The sequence below is a fragment of the Mesocricetus auratus genome, unplaced genomic scaffold (assembly GCF_017639785.1).
Source record: "Mesocricetus auratus isolate SY011 unplaced genomic scaffold, BCM_Maur_2.0 contig_11969_pilon_obj, whole genome shotgun sequence".
Taxonomy (NCBI): Eukaryota; Metazoa; Chordata; class Mammalia; order Rodentia; family Cricetidae; genus Mesocricetus; species Mesocricetus auratus.
In genome coordinates, this window is record NW_024432091.1 from 2891 (window position 1) to 25768 (window position 22878).

Sequence of the window (22878 nt, forward strand, 5' to 3'; positions counted from 1 at the left end):
TAGCAGCAAAACAGCAATCACAAGAAAAGAAGCAGTAGACAGGTAGAAGCCGGGCCAAGACAGCCTGGAGTCTCAGGGGTTCTGGGATTCCCCAATGCCTAGGAGGAGGGCCCAGGTCAGCTAGCATGGGTGGCAAGGTTTCCTAAGCACACACTGCATGCCAGCCACTGTGCTAGGTGCCTCCCTCACATCACCTCTCTGCACCTTGCAACTGCTCTAGATCTTCAAGAGCGTCAGCGTACTCATACAACCGTCACCACTGCTCTGGCCTCCAATCTCTAAACAGAAGAATGAGTGACAGGCAGACAGGTGATCTGTCCAGGCAGCACAGGCAGGGTAGCAAGACTGGACTCCATCCTTATGTAAGCCAGGGCAGAGTTTCTAGACTTCACAGAGGGTCCAGCAGGTGTGTGGCCAACAGGCTGTCACTCCCTGGTGCACAGGACAGTTGCTTTATGGCTATGCTGTATCCTGATGACTTTATTTTATTTGTTTTCATTTTTTTTTACAAAAGTTTATTTATTACAATGTACAACAAGCTCCAAGATAACACTTCATTCTAGCTGTAGGTGGCAAAGATGTTATAGTAGGGAATCCAGATGTTTAACAGGCTCCAGGATGACACTTCATTCTAGCTGTAGGTGGCAAAGACGTTATTATGCAGGGAATCCAGATGTTTAAATAGGAAGGGAAGAGGGTCACCATCATCTCAGGTATGAGGAACAGCTTACTTTTTGCCAGATTTCTTAATTCCAGCTGTGCCCAGGGGCCCCTTCCCCGCGGCCTTGGCTTTCAGCTCCTCCAGTTTCTTCTGCTCCTCCTTTTGTTTCTGCTTGAAAGCCTTATCTTCCTCGTCCATCTCCTTGGCCTGCTTCTTGGGCTGTTTCAGGGGCTTCTTTTTGCCACCTTCGAGGCCCGACATGGCGCCCACAGACAGCCCCTTCCCAGACCCTGATAACTTTATTTTATAAGTCAGAAGTTTTCTCCATTTTGAGTTCATTTTGAGTTCAAATGCCAAGGCAGTGTGACCTCAAAACAGGTTTGCACAAGAAACAAACCACTATCTAGCACCAACCATGGGTACAAAGTTATTTACATAAAATATTACTACCTGCTAATGAATCAAATTAAGTCAGGAATACATGGGCAGATCAAAACCATCAAAAAAAATCAAACATACCAGACTAAAAAATGGCACAATCCCTTGTCCTGAGTCATCTAAAAGGGACACCTAACTCTGGGTGTAAGGGTTCATCTTTACTGGAACTTAACTGTCTTAGACAACACATCCCAGGGGAATGTCTGGAGGGGGTGTTTCTAGAGGTTTAACTGAGATAAGGAAGCCGGCACTGACTGTGGGTGGAACACCTTCCCATGGGCTAAAGGCCCAGAATAAACAGAAGGGAAGAGGGAGAAAGCCAGCTGAGTATTACTGCCCAGCTTCCTGATTGGTTGATGACAATGACCAGGCCACTCCCACTACCTTGTCTTCCCATCATAACTCATGGCAGTCTTCTGAACTGCAACCCAGAATAACCCTGCCCTCCCATGGTCACAGCACACCCCCATCACCGTCACCATCCCTTCAGGTGCCTGCATCACATGATCAGCTCCGTCCCCAGGGCTGCCACTTGACATGGCACCCTGCCTGGTGCAGCCCTGCCCCTCCAGGCTGAGACTGGATTACACTCTCTTACCTAAGCACCTGCAGTAACCCTTTGTATCTGCGGCTGCTCCCACTTCTGCTTTCAGTGAGGCCTCTCTGACACTTGTGTGGTCCCCCACTCCCCATCTGCCCCGCCTCTGTGTATCTGTCTCTCCATGTGTGTCTATGTGTCTGTCTCTGTTTCTCTGTGTCTCTGTCTCTGTCTGTCTGTCTGTCTGTCTGTCTGTCTGTCTGTCTCTCTCTCTCTCTCTCTGAAGACAAATGTGTGACCAGAGTTAGTAATTAAGACTGGAAGAGAAGAATCTGTACCTTCCAGTGACCAAGTCTGCCAAGTAACTCAGTAGTTTTTAGTGGATTAAAGACAGTGAAATTGATGTCACCTATTATTTTCTTGTTGCTCAATAAATTCTGATATGGAAAGACACAAACATGCTCACCCTTTTCCAACAAAATCTACTCATGACAAGGTGTCAGTTAAGAAGACAGCTGGGTGACAGGACATAACATCCCATGGCGGTGCCTAGGCAAGGACTTCTAAGGAACTCAGCAGGTATCAGAGCTGATGCGGGGATCTACGGAGCCAGAAAAGGACAAGTGGCCTCTGGCTGCAAAGGTGGATATGAACGATAAAAGGGATTGCAGTCATGAGCTAACAGCTTTCCTGGAAGCCGAGATTCAGGGCAAACAGTAGGGCTTACTGTGTACAAAAGGGCCTATTGAATCTACATGGTGACAAGGCTCAGAGAGACTGCCACTTACCTACGGTTGCAGCTAGCAGGGAGCACTTTCAAAGAGCCCCATCTACTGAGAGGGCACATCTAGAACCACACTCTTCTCAGCTCCAGAAGATGCCAATGGCCCTGAACACAGCAGGAGTGGTTTTGCGTGTGTGACTGCCCACGCAAGTGAGACTCTTGCTGCTGTCACACTCAGTGACACTGGTTGTAGTCAAGGGTGAGAAAGCAATGGGCTTAGTATGTGACTGAAACTGGGTTTCTGCCCATCACCTGTCCTCATGACAAACTCTCAAAGTCCCAAACCACCGACAGATACTGCTACCCTGAATCCAGGCAACATGTGGGAGTGACACATTGCTCCTGCAATGCCTGATGTAGCCCAGAAAGAAAAGCCTAGAAGGAAAAGATGAGAATGGGGTTGGAAGGGCTCCACGAATCAATGAGTGACTTTGTGGTGTCCCTGGAAGTCAGTGCGGTTTTTACCTAAAGCATAGCCCCTAGGTAGGCCATGCCAGGAGAGGCTGGGGGGGGCTATGGGCAGTGAAGTCTGCTGCCTAGGGTCGGGATGTGGGAGGCTGAGCTCAGAGAGGCCCTTGGTTATGTTACCAACAAGAAGAAGTTGGGCAGGGGACAGGAGCTCAGACAGCATACCCACCAGGAGAAAACAGGGTGGAGAAGTTCAGGTTTCCCTCTAGCATCCAAGAGTAAATCTCCACACCTGCAGGCATTTGGGGTTCTGCACCCTGCAAGCCAATCAACCCGACTGTCTTCCTGCAGGGTGGGTATAGGGCCATGACCACACAAAAGGAAAAGATCAGACATAACTACAAGCCACCAGACTCAGAATAAAAGCAGAACAATGACGCAAAAGACAGGTGACACAAACCTAAACACAGAGCAGGAGAAGAGTCCAAACACGAAAACACTGCTATACCCCAAGAAAAGAAAATACAAGGGACTAAAAGATTGTAATATTTTTATTTGGTTAGATTTTTATAAGACATATGCAATATACAAAGAATTGTTACAATTCAATAGTAAGAAAACATTCTATTTTCTATAAAAATTAGTCATTTTTGATTTTTGAGAACCTTTGCCTAAGAGAATGTGTGGAAAGCAGGTAAGACACAAACTGATAACAGACTTACTTGTCAACAGGAGACACAAGATCAGCTGTGTGCTTCAACCCACACAGCCATTTAAGAAGGCCGGTGGACTCCAGAGAACCCAGAGGTAGGTGTTTCCCCATTGAGGCCCGCCGTCTACTTCACACTACACACGACGGCACCTCCATTCTCCACTTGCCTAGTCCACCAGCTGGTGGGGAGGAAACAATCCTAGCCTAACCACGAACCCCAAACCACTCAGCCAGAAAAGGAACACACCCCCCGCCTTACACTAAGGAAAGGAACGTACAGCAGTGTCACATGATCTCAGTCATGAAGACAGTCTAAAAAGATAAAAGGCTTGGGTAAGGACAGAGACACAGGCAGACTCTGAAGGCACACACGGGACCTGTGGCAGACAAGCGCTTCTCCCCGTGGCTACATGGTGGCCAACATGACAGCTTTCATCTCTCAAACTACATGGAAGTAAACCTTACTATGCATGACTAAGAAGACTCTAGCAGCAGGGAGCCAAAAAGAAGCCCCACAATGGCAGCTGTGCAAAGGGCTAAGGAGCAGTTAGTTCAACCTGGAGCAGGACAGCAGGCTCCCAGGGAGGAGAAAGCAAGGGCAATTAAAATGATATGGATGACATTAAAAAGGAAGCTTGGACAAGTCTTGAAGACATGATGAAGATAAATGGTAAGAAAAAAGAGGCGATGTGTAATCTACATATTAAAATATTGTACATGTCACTTTGTATTTCCTCTATAGTCATACAGTATTTAAAACGGTGTTTTAATATTTGTACACTTATGTATTACATGAGCTATACTCATCATAAAGCAATTAAGAGACAGAAAGAAGAGACCTGTGGGCCCTGATGCAATGTCTGTTCTTTAGAATGGCCTGAGATTGTCAAACAACGAAACACTATCCAGGCCCATCACTCACGGGCACTGAGTAACAGGTGCCAGCCGCAGTGACAGTAGTGCTGTTTGTTGGTTTGCCATTTTGCAGGTTCACCTAAGGAAATATGATGTTCTTAATGGGAGGGGGAAAGGAGGGAGGAGGAAGGGAGCTAGGGAAAGTGGGCATCCAAGAAGCTGACACTGATGGAGAGGTCCGGGCCTTGAGGATCTTGGTATCTGCTGAGGGCTGCAGAGAGACAGGGATTCTGATTGGTGTAATTCAGCACAGCAAAGAACAACTGATTTTGTTTCCAGGTTGATGTCCATCCTAAAGGATGTTTTCTTTTTTCTTTTAAAGATTTATTTATTTACTTATTATGAATACAACATCCTACCTCCACATCTGTCTGCAGGCCAGAAGAGGACACCAGATTTCGTTATAGGTGGTTGTGAGTCTATAATTGAACTCAGGACCTCTGGAAGAGCAGTCAGTACTCTTAACCTCTGAGCCATCTCTCCAGCCCCTAAAGGATGTTTTCTAGATACAAGTCTTTTGTGCAGCACTCTCTCCCTCCCTCCCTCCCTCCCTCCCTCCCTCCCTCCCTCCCTCTCTCTCTCTCTGCTCTTTCTAGGAGGAAGAAGAGGGAGAGGGGAAGGGGGAGAAGGACGGATACGAAGGCAGACAAAAAGAAGATGAAGGAACAGTGGGCAGATGTGAGACATGTCTAATTCCAGAACTGAGGAAGGTGGAGGAAATAGAGCAATGGAAACATCACACACGCTCATGCCCACAGAGCTCAGGTTTTACAGGAGAAGAGAGAAGAAATCTGTAGTAAGCAGGGAAAAGAGAAGTATTTTTGGGAAACCGCTGGCCAGGATGAGGGAAGGGAATGTCTGGAGAGAGTGTCTCCAGGGCCTGCCTGGTAAACTTCTGGCCTGGCACACAGATTGGAAGGGATGAGGGCCATTCCCGGCAACTGCATCAGAAAGGGATCCAGGCAGCAGGAAGGGCAGTCATGAAGGCCGAGTTAGTAGAACCTCAGCGTGGCTGGAAATATCAAGAGCCCATGTGACTGAACAGGAAGGTGGTTGGGAAAATGACAGAATGAGGTGGGGAAGGAGAGTTCCAGGCCAGGCAAGCACAGAGTCTTCTACTGGGGACCCTCACCTGAGCACTGGCGGTCTATACCCCAAAACAGGAGCAAGACCAGCGGGGTGGGCCAAGCACACAGACCACTTCTGCTGCACCCACATTGGGCTGGTGACAGCAGGGGTACAACCACTGTCTCCTGGGGTGGGGTGGGGGGCGACACTTCAGTCATTTGAAACAAACACCTGCTGGAGATGGAGAAAGGAAGGAGGCAGGGCCCAGAAGGCAGCATAGCAGCTCAAAGCCAGTGGGAAGAGAGCTGAGTGTGTGCATGGGAGTGGTCTCTGAATAAGCAGGAGCAATCTGTCTTCCTTGGCTTTCAGTTCTGTTCTTTCTATAGAATAACAACTCATTTACAGCACTACTGTTTCAGCAAATCCTTAACTACTGTCTGCTTGGAAAACATGCAGTAGGTTTAGGGTCACGATGATGCAGATTTCCCAAAACATTCCCTCTGCAGCCCTCATCCAGCAAAGCTCTGCACAATTAGATCCAGCTGTCTGTGCCAGTGGCAGCCAAGAGCAGCCCTGCAGTTTCAGTCCATGTGACAGAGGAGGGGCCCCAATTAACAGAGCATAGCACAGCAGCCAGGAGGCCCAAAGGGTTATATGGTCATTTCCACCCTGCCACTGGGAATGGGATGGGACGCAGCATCTTTCAAGTATTCTCTTAAAGAAACCAACCCACCGAAAAACAAACAAACAAAACCCGCAACACTTTGTTTTCTTGATTAGAGACCCAGTACATAGGTGTTCGCTATAAAAGCTCTGAATAGGAAGGCGGCTGGGGAAGTGACAGGAGTGGGGAGGGGACAACTAAATCACCGTCAGTTGTGTAGACCAGAACAGCACACACCAGCAATCACTCGCTTCACACACTTTTACCCACGTCCTCACTGGAAGCCGATGGAACAGGCTCCATGACTGCCCCACTTCACAGATGGAGGACTGGAACCTGAGTTGAAGAAGTTATGCAAATCTGCTCACACCCCCATTTGTGTGTGAGAGTCAGAATTCAGCCCCGCCTCTGTCTCTGGAGCCAGACCCTCATCTTCTGTATCAGGTTATCTGTGCACAGGGTACCCGCCGCCGCTGCTGCAGGTTATCTGTGCACAGGGTACCCGTCGTCGCCACTGCAGGTTATCTGTGCACAGGGTACCCGCCGCCGCCGCTGCAGGCTATCATCTGTGCACAGGGTACCCGCCGCCGCCGCCGCTGCAAGTTATCATCTGTGCACAGGGTACCCACCGCTCACGCTGCTGCAGGTTATCTGTGCACAGGGTACCTGCCGCCGCCACTGTAGGTTATCATCTGTGCACAGGGTGCCCGCTGCTGCTGCAGGTTATCATCTGTGCACAGGGTACCCGCCGCCATTGCTGCAGGTTATCATCTCTGCACAGGGTGCCCGCCGCTGCTGCAGGTTATCTGTGCACAGGGTACCCGCCACTCACGCTGCATCTGTGCTATCCAGCAGCTTCTGTCCTTAAGGCATTACAAACAAGGACTTTCTCACATCTGCTCCCCCCCTCCTTTTCAGATCCCTGATACCCACGTTTCAAGAATTTTCTTGCTATAGGGGATCAGGCCAGATCTATCCCACTCCTTTTAAGGTCCTAATGGGAGACTAAGACTCAACCTACTGTTCTCCCTGGAGAACCAGAGCTAACTGGACTACTTATAGAGCACAGGTGAGGGGTGACTCACAGACTGTGGATGCCCTGCAGTGAGATACCCACCCCGCCTGCACCTGTTGCACTGACCACGTCCATCTTGGCGTGGTCACAGGTGTAGATGTGACCGGGGAGGGAGGCCTAGGTCTGGAGTCCCGGACCCCAGCTCACTCTCTTGGTTCTGGTCGGGTCACAGAGAGCAGCCTGAGTGTGGATCCTTGGAGCTAGAAAGTATGGGTCATTGGTTCCTTATGTAAGTGACTTATTCCCAAATAAAATTAACCTATATTTAACCAAGTCCCATGTATCTTAATCTATGCATCCATAGGTGCCCCTAAAATAGCCTTACTGGAAAGACTTCATGCTGCACGGTGGCTTTCCCATAACCACATGGATGGGGCTCCCTCTCCCTGATCTTCCCCAGCCCTCTCAGAGGCCACGAAGCCAGGTATAAAGCAGGACAGAATTTGATTAAGGTGGCTGAATGTGAAGGTTAGGATCTAATGACCTAGGACAGCAGTTCTCAACCCATGGATCGAGACCCTTTTTGGCAAACCTCTATCTCCAAAAATATTTACATTATGATTCATAACAGTAGAAAAATTAGTTATGAAGTAGCAAGGAAGTAATCTTATGGTTGGAGGTCACCACAACATGAGGAACTGTATTGAAGGGTAGCAGCATTAGGAAGGTTGAGAACCTCTGCTCTAGATGGAATGCCAACAGTCGACAAACCCAGCTCTGGTGATCTTTTGCAAACCAGACCCATCTAGTCTTAAGAAGATGGCGGCTGCTCTGGGTAGTGCTGGGCAACAACACATAACCAGCATCTTTTTTATTAAGAGTACATGGGTGTTTTGCCTACATGTATGTCTGTGCACACCATGCATGCCTGGTGTCCAGGGAGACCAGAAGAGAGCATTGAGTCCCATGGAAAGGAGTTACAGATAGTTGTGAGCGGCCATGAAGATACTGGGAGTCTCTCCTTTGTCTTTCCTCTGGGCATCAGGAGGGAACATTAGCTTGTCTCCGGATGTGTTGCTCTGGGTTTTGGCAATATCTAATCTGTGTCTCACTGTTTCCAGTGGAGTTGTAAGCTGGTCAGCATGCTCCTCTGCACAAACCAGTGTTCCCTTGACTGTCACATGCTGCAGGAAATGCTTAGCATAAGGGGAATACAAAACAAGCTCTCTGGAAGCATGTGCTTCTGAGGAAGATGCAGGCTCTTCATGTGGTCTTCTGTGTTGAGCCAGAAGAGACTTTGCTAGCTGATAAGCATGCTAAAATCACACCAGAAAAGGGGAGAATTAACCCAGTGGTTCCAAGGCTATGTGGCTTTCTTAGTGCAGCCTCTAACCTTTTATAAAACACATAAATTATGCTAACGGACTTACTCCAGTACAGAAAGTGATAGGCAGACTCACACATGTCTCAGAAATCTAACCTTTTGAAATTTGAAGGGGGGGAAAGGGAGTTGATAAGATGGCTCAGGGGTAAAAGACACTTGCAACAAAGCCTGGTGACCTTTGATGTCTTGAATTTGCATGGTTGAAGAAGAAAACTGACTTCCACTTTTGTCCTCTGACCTCCAGAGCGTGCTATGGTCTGTGCCTTCCCCACAATAGACACATGTTCAAAAGAAGAGAACTTAGATACCTGGTGGATTCTATCTCGGCTAACAGCCATCATTTCGTGTCACAGAGAAAAAGTGTGAAGCAACAGGCACCTAGACAGAGACCAGCCCTCACCAAATAGGCAGGGTGGGGACCCCTGCTCCCCGCCCCACCCCACCCCACCTACCCCACCCCATCCCACTCTCAAGCCACCCCCCAGCGTCTTTCCACCAAAGACTGTACAGGAGCACAGCAAGGCTGTGCTACACTCTGGAGCTGCAGGTCCTTTGGCACTGCACAATGCGGGCAGAGGTGACCAGATGGGACCATTCCAGAAGGCAGCAGCACCAAGTCATGGTTGGAGCGGGAGGCTGGGGACAGATCATTAGGGCACACTCGGCGTTCAGAGGCAGACAGGGAGACAGAGAGAGAAGCAAAGAGAACAGGAAGAGGAGAAAGGGAGGCAGGATAAGTAAGGAGGGAGAAGTAGACTTCACTGTCGAATTTTGTAGATAAGAGAGCTGAGCTTCACGAGAACAGTTTAATATATGCAAATTGATCAAGGCAGGCAGCATTTAATGGAGGAAGTCTACCGGGACAACTGAGGAATTCGGCTGGTTACCTGGCAAGGGACCAGGGTATGAGCAGAGTTCCCTTGGAAGGAAAAGTGGCTGTACAATTCAACGTGGCCAGAGGTAGCGAAGGGACCTGAGGTGGCTGGACCCTAAAACCATCCCCCAAGCCTTGCCAGGGTCAGGCATTGCTGGCAGCTAGCTGTAGGACGCACCACAAGACTAGTCTGTGTTGTTCAAGCTAAGTTTCAGTGAGCACCTCACACTAAAAGAATCCTCTCCCACCCCAGGAATGGGCTTTTGGATCACAGCTTGAAGTCCTGAACAGAAGACGATCTCTGGAAATAACACTAGGCTTTTGATAAGTTCCAGCAATGGTTACACAGTGCAGCACCCTTTGGAGTGTAAGGCTGATCTGACACTTGTACTGTCTGACGCTAACCAAGGGAGGCCCTGGCCAGCCTGTGTAGACCAACAGGAATGGCTCTTTCAGAAAAGTCATCTCATCCCTGGAAGCAAGAGGGAAACCCAGCCTTCCAGATGTTTGCTCTACACAGGAACACTTACTCAAAAGCGTACGGAAGCCTTTCAGACGGTGGAGCCATCAGCCTGCCGTGGTGTGAAACCACTGTTTACATGGCAGGCAGTGAGACCACGGCTTCATTCCCAACCCCAGGCCCAGCCTGCTGTTCCCATTCTCAGTGCCCCTCTGATCGGCAGCACAAAGCCAGCCTGCACAACTCAGGGGAAAACAGATAACATCTGAACACAGTACTCAGGGTGCATTTTAAGTGTGATCGGAGCTATAATGGGCCTGTGGGAGCAAGCAGGATGGGCTTGACAGCCGTGAGCACGCAGGCCTAGAGGGAGATCTAAGAGCCCAGGAGGAGGTACAGCAGGTGAAACACCGAAGTGGTGGGGCCGGGGAGGGGCACAAAGGCCAGGAGAAGACAGCGAGTGGGCCATATGTCCTGCATGTGCTTCCTAGAGACCTGGGACTGAGCTAAGTCTCTGAGGAACCTACTAGAAAGTTGGAACAAGCTGTGGGTAGATACTTTAAAGCTACAGGTGAAGGGGCATTATGGAAGGAGGAGCATGTGGGTGCACAAATATCCTCTAAGAAAAAATGCCAAAGCCCATGGGAGACAGAGGACAAGCAGCTGGGGAAGCACACTGAGACATAGGCAGAAGGGAGGGGCAGGGCAAGAATGGGTAAGAAACAGGGACGTGCCAGTGACAGGCAGGAGTGCCACAGAAGAAGAGGGGGACACCACAACTCCAGGAAAGCAAAGCACCATGGCTTGCTCTGGGGCTTGCTGAGGGGCAGGGCTAGATGCCTGCCTGGCTGGAAGGAAGCTCAACTCCCCAGGAGCCAGCAGCTCCTTTGCTGTTCGGACTAGAGCCATCCAGGCCTCCACAGGGCTCCTTCCCATTCACCAGTCTAGTTTCAAACAACACCCTTCCTCAGCCATTGTCCCTGACTGGTCATTTTCTCCTCCCTTGCCTTAACTGGACACCCTTTATTTCTCTATTTTCCACATCACAACATTTCTCTAGGTAAAGATAAACGGGACCCCCCCCAAGAATGCTCTCCCCCGCCTAGGAGTACTGCTTCCCCTCCCAGGTAGCCCTCTGCTTATCTTCTTTAACGTAGCCTCTGTGGCCACACAGGTAAATTTCTTAGAGCAGGGATCCCTTGACATCCCTGGATCCCTTAGAACACCAGACAGGGAGACTGACAAGTGGTCTGTGCCTTGTCCACACGTGCTGAGCAAACAAATGATAAGCATGGAAAACTCATGACCCCACACAGGCCCCAGGAATGCCTAAGCCAACCATATGAAGGTAGTAATTACACCCCAACTTCTAACTCTACTCCAAGATCCCAGACATCCAGCCCTGGGCACACTGGCTTCCCCCCAGATGCCACTCAGACTTCAAGGGTGCTAAAGGCCTGACCTCAGCACATCCAATGCCAAGACTGGTCAGACCCCACAGCCCCACAGATACATTGGAATCATGGTGACAGCCATAGCCTGGACCCTGAATGTTGTGAGTCTGAGAGTTGGGAAGATAGTGAAACAGAGCTGTGCTCTGAGCAAGGGATAGACTGGTTCAAACTGCTGCGCAGTGGGGACCTGGGTATGACCTCCAGGAGTCTGTCCCCAATGCAGAGGGGAAACCCAAGCAAAGGACCACAACCCGTCCTATGAGTAGGATCTAGGAAGTCATCCTTTCCACTAAGGAAAGCTGATCTGAGTCCACAGCACCTACGTCCAAGAGCAAACCCAGTCTCTATCCATGAACGGAAGTTTTGTTTCAACTGTGCTTGCAGGCAGGCCAGAGCTTCAGGGCTCTGCATGCCCTCAAATTGGGCCCTGCCCACAACTGTCTAGTCAGAAGGTAAACAACACAGGCTATCTGTAATGACAAGCAAACACTAATGAATTTTTAAGCATGTCTGGTGCTTGATTTTATGGATCATAAAATTATCTGCTGCTTCCTGCCCATGCTGACAGGCCAATGAGGCAACCCCAAGTATTTACAGTCCTTAGGCACTGCCAGACCATTCTACAGGAGGTAGGCTGGGGAATGGGGGATAGCGAACAGCCTTCCCCTATCCACACAAACCCATTCCTGTGCTCTGACATTCAGCTTCAATTTTGGCATGCAAAAAAAGCCTATTAATAAGCATTTGTTTTTTAAATATCTTGGGGTTAAGAGGGGAACCAACTTTGCTGTACCAAATTGGGTCTGGGTATAAATTTATTCAGAAGTTACCAAAATGGCTTTTTACATGTTAGCCAAATCTAAACAAAGGGCTGAAACATAATTTTCCTATTAGACACAGACACTGCTTATACAGCAATGGGATTCTGGGGTCCACGGAAGACCTCCTTGTCTGTGCTGCTGATACACATCCTGAGCCCCAGGCCAGACCGGTCCCTGTCCTCACAGTGCTGTCATGGCCACCAAGGGACACTCAGCAGACCCCAGATGGGCCCCTCCAGAAGCAGAGCTCATCACCTCGCACTCCCACCCCACATAGAATCACTGACAGCCGGGTGAAACCCCACAGAAGGCCTCTCCAGAGCCCAAGGAGCTTGGAAAAGACAGCTGATCACTTCCTGATAGCCGAGTGTCCCCATGGCTAACTAAGCCCCAGAAAACAAGGCTTTGTTAGCAACTGTGATGACTGCCCCTCCCGGGCAGCCCTAGCCCACCTTCCCAGTCCCTGTGCAGAACCCTGCGTGGAAGGGACATGACAGGCACTGGCTGAAGCAGACAGTGTTAGTCCCTGAGTCTGGCCTCTGTCCACTTCCAGCCTCCATGAGATCTGGTCAAGCAGATACCTCTTTGAGCCCACAGGACCCCAGCACTTTCTGTTACTTGAAACAAAACCCATCCTGCCCCCCCCCCCCCCCGCATCTCCCACTGCTCAACTAAGCCATCCCAATGAAAAAAAGAGTAAAAGAGGGAGGTCTTGGAAAGCTCCCTTATGGGGAAACAAGCAAATAAGACCCCAGGGACTGCCCCCCCTCAAGAATGCAGAGTTGGAAACCACATAGCCTGGAGACGTGGCCTCCAGCTCTGAGGGACTGCAGAGTCTTGATATTCCTAGTGCACAGCTTGGCTTCTCTGCAGTAAAACATCAATGAAGTCAGGGCTGCGGATGTGGGAGGGAGGGAGGGAGGGAGGGTTTTAGGCAGGTTCCCATTCTGGAAGCACAATGAGGGAATGTTTCCAGGCTTTGAAGTGGTGGTGGTGGTGGTAGCTTTAAAGAAGAGAAAAGCCAGTCCGAATCCTGAAGCACAGGAACTCAAGGAAGTGATGCAAACTATCCATGACTGCATAGCAGCAGTCATAGGGCGCGTGCAGGCTAAGTAAGTCGGACGGAAGCTATGCTCCCAACGCCTTCGGGAGGGCTGGCCTGGCAACTGGCAGATCAGAGGAAGACATCTGTGATCATTACAGTAAAAATAGCAGAATTGGACCCTGCCACCAATAACCCATAACCATCATCAACAGAGGTCTCGTTTCTGCGTTCTCTCAGGGGTTGAAGGACACAACCGGGACAATGCACATGTGGGAGTCTGAGGTGTTACCACAGACAGGGAAACCAGACGCTCCTAGGGCAGCACAGGAGAGAAGCAGCAGACCGGGGAAGCAGGATGTGGTGGTCTGAACGAGAATGGCCCCGTGGGCTCACATATTTGAACTGTTTGAAGACATTACAAAGATTTGGACATGTGGACTTGTTGGGGGAGTTATGTTACTGGGGGTGGGCTTTGAGGTTTCAAAAAGCCCAAACCAGGCCCAATCTCTGTCTCTCTGCCTTCAGATCAGGATGCAGATCTCAACTACTTCTCCAGCACCAAGCCTGCTGCCATGCCTGCTGTCATGCTCCCCAATATGATAATCATGGATTAAGTCTCTGAAACCACAAGTAAGCCCCAAATTAAATGCTTTCTTTTGTAAAGGCTGTCTTTTTTTTTTTTTTTTTTGAGGGAGGGGGAGGTTTCGAGACAGGGTTTCTCTGTGGCTTTGGAGGCTGTCCTGGAAGTAACTCTTGTAGACCAGGCTGGTCTCGAACTCTCAGAGATTTGTCTGCCTCTGCTTCCCGAGTGCTGGGATTAAAGGTGTGCGCCACCACCACCCGGCTTTTATAAGAGAGCAGCTCTGCCTATCCTAGACTCGGGCCTGAGATTCAAGTCCTGGGCACGCACTTCAGACATCTGGGTGATGATGACAGACACTCAGGAAAAGGAGGAGCTTGAACCGTAACTAGTAGCAACTGTGTGTCCCAGCTTGGGAGGTCGGGGTGAAACTGAAGCTAGCTCTCTAATCATTGTACAGATGCTAATGAAGATTTAGAGGTTTTTCCCAGCCTGCCCAAGCACCATAACCCATGTTGCAAACCCACATACCACAGTTTCCCCAAAGACAAGAAGATGAAGGTCCACCTCTTCCCTTCCATCCTCGAGAAGCAGAAGTTTGACCCAAGACTGTCATCTTACTGATCCCGCTAATGGTCACCGGCACTTCTCTCCAGGCTGACCTCCCAGGGAGTTTGCTTGCTGGATCCCACTAAGGTCCCAATCCTCAGACGACAGTTGTAAGCCAGCCCTCAAGGCCCCATCGTTTCTCCTATCATAGTCATTTTGCCTAACTTCCCTCCCTCTCTCTTCCATATGCAAAAATCATTATCAACTTCCTGAAAAGAATCAAACAAAATTCAAATTATGACAATAAAATCAATATGCAACCTGAAATGCAATGCATACTGCCATCTGTCATGTGGAGCCTACAGCCATAGCCTCTAAACCTCAATCTCTTCATCCAAAAAAGGAGGTTAGTAAGACTCCCTACCTCCTGAGAATGTTGGCAATGTTCAATGAATGCATTCGTGTGAAGCTAGTGCTGCCCAAACAATGACAACAGCCATTACTGTTCAATATGAAGTTGGGAGCCACAAAGATGGCTTGGCAGGCTAAGGTACTCAGACCTAACCAATCCCCCAAGACACATATGGTTGGTGACAGGAGAGAACCAGCTCTCACAAGTTGTCTTCCAACCTCCACACACATCCTTTGGCACGCACGCGCACACACACACACACACGCACACACACACACACGCACACACACGCACACACACACACACACACACACACGCACACACACACACACACACACACACACAAATGTAATAAAGTTGGAATTCTGGGGAAAAAAACCCAAAACTTGTAGGCAACCAACACATTTGACATTCCTTAACACTTCACCCTTGACATTAAGTCATGTTGTAGAATATAAGATTAAGATGTGTTACATTTGTTTATGCTGTGGAACATTATTTTAATGATGCAAAGATGTGTTGCATTCTTTTACGTTGCATTTGTTTAACTCTATGAAGCTGTGTTGCCACACAGCCAGACATGCAGTAAGAAGTGAAGAAAGGCATACAGCGGAAAGATAAAAGCCCAGAGGCAAAAGGTATATGGGCTATTTAAGATTAGGAAAAGAAAAAAGAAAAAAAAACCTGGCTAGGACTGGAGAGATGGCTCACTGGCTGGTCTTCCAGAGGTTGTGAGTTCAATTCCCAGCAATCACATGGTGGCTCACAACCATCTATAGTGCAATCTGATGCCCTCTTCTGGAGTACAGGCATACATGCAAACAGAGTAATCATGCAAACAACAACAACAAAAAAAGGCTAAGGCTGGGCATTCATAAGAAAAGGGACCCCCCAAGGGAAGTCAGTGGCCCATGAATGCACCACTCAAACAGTAGCACCCTCTCCAAGAGCTTGCAGCTGAACCCACACCACATCCTTCTCTTCATTCTCAAGACCCCCCACATCCAAAGAAGGGAGCATCAGAATCATGCCCACTGATGGCTGGTCCCCAGGGAAGGTCTGAGTCCATGCTCTCATTTCACACTGAGAAGCAGCAGCCCTGAGGGCTCTAGAGCAGCTCTGCCCCTCCCTTGAGCACAAAGTCTGCAACACCTGCACGCCATTCCCATCTCCTCATCTAAATGGCAACGTGGCATCAAGGGCCCATCTCCCAGAAACATCTATGGTGGACTGGAAGGCTTTCCACATTAATATGACCAAAAATAGCTGGTAGGTAAGCTACACCAACGAATTCAGTTCAGTCTTGTCTTCCAGAGCCAGGGAGCTTCTGGGTAGTAGCAGGGGCAGCTCCTATTCTGCTCCATTTCATTAAGCAAACCTTGCAAGAAGGCAGAGAGACTCAGGCTCAGTTCCCATGAAACCATGGCTCTCAGAGCAGGCCTTCAGGACCATGGCAGCCTCTCTTGGTGCATGTTGGCATGCCACTGCTGGAGGTATACCCATTGTCTCATCAAAGCTGCAGAGCCAGGTATGCTCCCAGCCAAGCAACAGTTCCTCAGTACAGAGCCTTGACACGCAGTGACGTGAAGCCTGGCAAAGAAACTTCACCATTTTGAGGACCTGGCAATTTCCCCAAGAGTCTGCTGCAGAAAAGCTCTACTTGGATGCTCACAGTATGTGGGCAACAGAGGCCGACAGGAGCCAGCTGCCTGGGACTGCCATCAGCAGTTCGTAGCCCACTTCTTCATGACCTGCCTCAGAATACCAAAGGAACACAAGCTATTCCATAGAGGGCCTAAGCTGCTGTAGGAACTGTGTGAAGCCCCCGTATCTGCTAGAGGCCACTTAGCTCAGTTACATACCCAAGTCACACTCCAAAGCCCACCCAGCCCTCACCTGTCACAGTGGCTCCTTTTGCATCACAGTACATAAGCAATTTTGAAGGGTTTTCCAAAGTAAGGCTTTTGTGTTGGGAAAAGGCAGTTTTAGGAAATTCTCAGTCTTAAACAATAGGAGCAGAAGGGCACAGTGGGGCGAGGGGCAGGGAGAGGAGGGCTGATCAGAGTGAAAAATGTATCAAAGTCCATATGGAGACTTGTTACTTTACACATAAATTACATACAATAAAACGTTTTAAAAACTTGTTTTAAAAAAGACAAATTCCCAGCTGTCCTAGTTTTTTTTAACCTTGCTTATTTTTATTTTATACATCTGAGTATTTACCTACATGTGTGCCTGATGTCCATGAGACTAGAAAAGGACACGGTATCTCTTGTATTTAGTTACAGATGGTTGTGAGCCACCAAATCCTCTGCTAAAGCAGCCAGTGCTCCTAGCCACTGAGCCATCTCTCCAGCCTTCCCACACCCAGTTTTAATTTTCAACTGGGCAGAGCTTAAATTCACCTCAGAGGAAACACGTAGGAATCAGGAATTACCTACATCAAATTGGCTGTGGACAGGTCTGTGGAGGACTGTTAACTGTCCACTGATGTGGGAAGGCCCAGTCCATTCTGCGTGGTACAATTCCTTGGACAGACGGCACTATTTTTTAAGAAAGCTGGCTGAGCAGGAGCCTGTGAGGGAGCCAGCAAGCAGTGTCCTCCAAGCGGTGTCCTTCTGCTTGAAGCTCCTGCTTGAGTTTCCCCCTGACCACCCTCAGTGACCTGGAAGTATAGGAGGAAATGAACTGCTTCTTGCTACATTGCTTTGGTTATGATGGTTGTCACCGCAACAGAAAGCAAGCTACAACACTGGCCTTTCCAAACCAAGGTCTTTACTCACAAAGGCCCTGTTTTCCCGTAGGACTCTGTGAGGTAGGTGGTCCCTGCTCTGTGCAGGTGACATGTGTCCAGGAAAAACAAAACTCCTATCATTAAACGCCTGGGGATGGGTGCAAAACCGGAGGAAACCTGAGCTTCTGAACCTCTGACTAACCCAGGACCAGTGAGTGGGAACACAAACATAAGTCCTTTTCAAAGGGGAGAGATTCTAACTACCGTGACAAGGAGGGACAAGGTAAGCTGTCATCACACAGCATTATGGGAGCATCTTGTGCCATCCTGAGTCCTTCAGGAGTAGAATCATACCTTGATATCATTTGAGAAAAATGATTACATTTACTCAAAACAGCATTTTGAAAATTAAGAACGAAACTTTTGATTCTCTGCCAAAGCAAGTATGCCAGCAACTGAAACTGGATCAGGTTAACTACAGCAGCAGCAGAGAGCCATGAAGATCACTGGGATAATCGAAGCAGCTGGCATTTGAGTGCCGGCACAGCAAAAGGTGCTTGACCCTTTGACAAGAAGCAGTCTGGTACAGACGCAAACAGCTGGCATGATGCTGACAAGAATGAAGGCAGGCACAGCCTCAGCTGACAGGAGGCTGGGCGGAACTCACTAACAACAGGTGCCCCGGCAGCAACGCCTCTGCTAAGGGCATTTCCAGACTGGACTGGAGCACTGGCTGCTCTGGCAGAGGACCCAGGTTCTATTCCTAGCACCCACATAGCATCCAGCAACACCTATAACCCCAGTTCTAAGAGATTCCATGTCTTCTTCTAGCCCTTGACGGCACCTATACATATGTGGTATACATACATACATGTAAACAAAACACTAACATGTATAAAATGAAGGTAAATAAATCCTTTAAAAGTATTTTAAAAATTTCTTCTAAAACCCTTTCTGGCCGGGTAGTGGTGGCTCACGCCTTTAATCCCAGCACTCGGGAGGCAGAGGCAGGAGGATCTCTGTGAGTTCGAGGCCAGCCTGGTCTACAGAGCAAGTTTCAGGACAGCCAGAGCTGTTACACAGAGAAACCCTGTCTTGAAAAAACAAAACAAAAAACTTTCTGGAACAATGTAGCAATCACCTTCCGTGGCATTTGTCCAAAGGAATTAAAATCTCATGTACACACAAAACCCTGAAGATGAATATTTACAAAAACTTTATTCACAATTGCCCAGACTGGGCAGTAACCAGGATGTCGCTGGCAAGGACAAACTATGGGACACACATACCCCAGAAGATAAAGAGTGCTAAGAAGGGAACAAACACTGGCATCACTAAGTGAAAGGAGCAACCAGGAGATGCTGTAGGATTTAGGTTAAAAGACATCCTTGAGGAGGCAAAATTCTGAAGGCTGCACAGAGACCGGTGAGTGCAGGAGACAGAAGAGGGAAGGATGACTACGTAGAACATGGAGAAATTTCAGGGCACTCAACAGATTCTATGTGATCCGATGTGTGCATGTGCTGTCACACATTTATCAGAATTAATAACGATGTGCCAGGGCTGGTTCATTGATTCTAACTCACAGGGTACAACAGTTGGGGGTAGGTGCCACACAGGGACTCTATGCACCTTATTCTCAGTTCTGCTGTGAACTGGAAACTTTAAAATGTGATTTTGAGATTTTGTGTGTATGAATGTCTGAATGTATGTGCATTCACCACATGCATGCAGTACCCTCAGAGGACAGGAGAGGGTGTTAGATCCCCTAAAACAACAGCTAAAGATGGTTGCAAGCTGCCATGTAGGTGCTGGGAATTGAATCCAGGCCTTCTGGAAGAGCAGCCAGTATTTTTAATAGCTGAGCTATCTCCTCAGGCCCAGTTTCTTAAAAATAAACTCTATTTAAAAGGGAAAGTTAATGAAGCATAAAGAAAACTCAAGCCCAAGTGGTTCTAGAGTGAAATCTTCCATCCCAGTTTCCACTACGAAAGAAGTCAACATTACATCCACAGGGCGAGGTGGCTCAATGGGTTAAAGTGCTTGCTTCACAAACCTAATGACCTGAGTTCAAGTCCTGGAACCCACAGTAGAAAGAACTGACTCCCAAAATTTGTCCTCCGACTTCCACATGCATGCTGTAGCCATGTGCGCACACACACACATATACATACACACTTATACACACACATATACACACACACATATACACACACACATACACACACACCAATAATTAAAATAAAAATTTAAATGTAACACTGTCACCAAAACTGAACAAGAACACTACAAATATATCTATACCAATATACCGTATCATGAACAGATACAAATATTCTAAAAAACAAACAGAAACAAACAAAAGGTTAATGAAATAAATCTAAAACTCTACCAAAAGATTTTTTTTTGGTTTTTCGAGACAGGGTTTCTCTGTATTGCTTTGGAGCCTGTCCCGGAACTCCCTCTGTAGACCAGGCTGGCCTTGAACTCACAGAGATCTGCCTGCCTCTGCCTCCCGAGTGCTGGGATTAAAGGTGTGTGCCACCAACGCCCGGCTCACAAGAATTCTATATCATGATTAAGCAGGACTTACAAAGAAACACAAGGTTGATTTAACATTTTTAAAAACCTATCTGATCTAGGCAATTCCTCAATGGAGGCTTTCCTATCAAATGTCTCTAGACTACAAGTCTGACAATTAAAGCTAACCTAGAGACTATGTATCTCCCTGTGTGTTTAGATCTTCCATAAGTTATTCTGGGAATCAGTGCTCTGTGGGCCTTACGTAGGGAAGTGTCTTGATTACTAATGGATGTGATCAACTCCAGCCCACTGTGGGCAGCATCGTCCCTAGGCAGGTGGTCCTAAGCTATGTAAAAAGAGAGAGAGAGAGAGAGAGAGAGAGAGAGAGAGAGAGAGAGAGAGAGAGGGAGGGAGGGAGGGAGGGAGGGAGGGAGGGAGGGAGGAGAGGGAGGGAGGGAGGGAGGGAGAGAGAGAGAGAGAGAGAGAGAGAGAGAGAGAGAGAGAGAGAGAGAGAGAGAGAGCTAAGCATGAGTGTGAGCCAACAATCAGCATCTGCTTCCCGCTCCTGCCCTGACTTCCTTCAGGATGGGTAGTGAGCTGAATAAAACCCTTTCCTCCCCTGAGTTCCTTTTAGTAATGGTGTGTGTTCCAGGAAAAGAGATGAAACTAGAACACAAAATGTTCATACTCCAGACGACACATCATTAAGGTGTTGATTCTTTCCAGCTCCATCTATGGATTCAATGTAACCACAGTCAAAATCCTAGTCAGCCAAAAATGTCTAAAATCTGCATAGAAATGCAAAGGACTACAATAGCCAAAAGTTTGAAATGGCAAAGCTCTAAGGATGTACACCACCTAACTTTAGGAGTAAGTGGAGGAATGGGCAGGGGAAAGGGATTACAGTGAGCATGAGGCTATTTTTGGGATGGTGCATATTCGTCATTGACAAGGGGATGATTTCCTGGGGATATACTTTACTCAAAACTCCAGTTGCTAGCATTTGTTTTCGTTATTTGTCACCTGTGCCTCAATGAATCTGAAAAATAACCTCATTCAGTCTTCAGGTCTAGCCTTTTGAAGTCACCATGTCAGCAACCCCAGTCTGCAAGCAGAAAAAAATGCAGACTCAGAGGGTCAAGTGGCTTGGTACCAGGCCCTTCTCTGGGTGCTTACACTCTGGTCACGCTGACAGACAGGACAGACATGGGATCTGCCTCTCATGTAGTGAGTGCTGACCAGTATTGATTACATGCCATGACAGACGCTGTGTTTAGTGGTGGATGCAGCTGCCATGAGTACCATCCTAGCCATGGGGGTGTGCAGTGGCAGAGCCAGCCTATTAGCCCCGTCTATGAATTTTCTCATTAACCCCGTTTCCTCTCAAAACGAAGAAATGATTTGTGGGTCCTCTGCCTACACAATCACCTGTACCGATCACACTGCGGGGCATGTTTCACTACCATCTCTACGTGTGCATGGGGGCGGAACAAGTATCATGCACACTCATGAAGGTTGAGGACAGCTCTGTGGAGTTTGTTCTCTTCTTCCATCTTTATGTGGGCTCTGGGAATCAAACTCTGGTCTCCAGGCTCATGCAGCAAGCGCCTTTGCTCACTGAGCTATCTCAAAGACCCCTCTCTGCTATCCTACAGATAAGGAAATGAAGGTACCAAGAGATCCTGTCAGCAGGGCTCGCCACCCCTTCCCCATTAAAATGCTTGAAATCATGCAGTTGCTCCTGAAGGCAGAGTCCAAACAAACCGTTCCTCCTCCCCTGTAGACACAGTCACCACGGGAGCCAAGCCCTGTGGATGAAAACAGCTGCTCGGCAAAGTCTGTTTTGGGTCACTTGAAAGGAAATTCAGATTCTAGCCAGCACTCATGTCCTATCCATGCTCAAGAAAGGAGAAAAAATGAGACTCAAAGTTGCAAAGTGTTAGTTAGCTGCAGTAATTCTGATGTGCTGTTGGCCAGGTCTCCAGTCAGACCTGACCCCTGTCAATGCCATGCCTGGGGCTGAGGAGAACACTTTTCTACTGTTTCCAGTGTGACCAGACTCACCACCACAGACAGAAGAATCACCAGAGCAAATGACAAATGTGAACTCAGAGCTAGAGCAGATGAGAAGGGCCTTCAGTCCTTACTGGCATCAAGCTCTGATGAGCCCTGAGCTGGGAGTCATCTTCTCCATGTTCCGTGCCCAACTGGAGGCCGACTGTGTCACTCTGCTATTTAATCCCACTGTTTAAACAAGGGAGGCAGTACCGCATGGACAGCAAGAGGAAAGGGGGAGGAGTCATTACCACTGTCTCACTTTCAATGTGTCAACTAGCGTAGCGTTAGGCAGTGTGCTAGCGTAGGAGCCAATGAAGGCCCTGGCATGACACCTGAGTCCTCAGGCTACCGTCTAGAAGGGAGACAGACGTAGAGCAATGGACTAGCCAGAGCATACCAGGGGCAAAGGTGTCTACAAGGGAGTGGGTCAGAGAAGCCACAGCACCCGAAGCTCTGTCTGTACCCCATCTGCTGAGGCATGTGGACACTCCAGGTGAAGGGGGCAGCCTGCAGGAAATGAGATGGGAAGGGGCACAAGGGGGACCTGGCTAGCCATGACAGAACCCACAGCTTGCTGAAGGAGGATGGCTTACCCCCTGAGTAGTGGAGAGGAGGCAAGGCTCTAAGCAGGGCAGGAAGATGGCCAGAGGAAGATGTCTCCAGCTCCAAAGAGAGAATGGGAGCCAGGACTGCTGAGGAATGACTAGGCTCTGCCATCAACCAACGGGAGGAAAAGTGGCTGTTGCTTAGCTGGGTAAAACAGAGGGAAACGGTCTGTGCG

The 22878-nt window shown here is 48.6% G+C and overlaps 1 protein-coding gene across 2 annotated transcripts in view; it reads right to left on the minus strand.

Moving 5' to 3' along the window:
- Positions 1-494: 494 nt before the first annotated feature.
- The window catches only part of LOC121138300 (translation machinery-associated protein 7-like), a 30600-nt gene continuing 8216 nt past the window's right edge, over positions 495-22878 (minus strand). The window contains exons 1-2 of one of the 2 annotated variants that reach the window (XM_040741034.1): positions 4816-4986; positions 495-4667 (exon numbers count right to left, since the gene is read on the minus strand). In XM_040741034.1, coding sequence (XP_040596968.1) covers positions 728-1000 — 273 coding nt within the window. In that variant the 5' untranslated portion in view covers positions 1001-4667; positions 4816-4986 and the 3' untranslated portion in view covers positions 495-727. Of the gene's footprint in view, positions 4668-4815; positions 4987-22878 lie in introns of those variants that run through there. The other variant, XM_040741033.1, reaches the window with a different exon arrangement.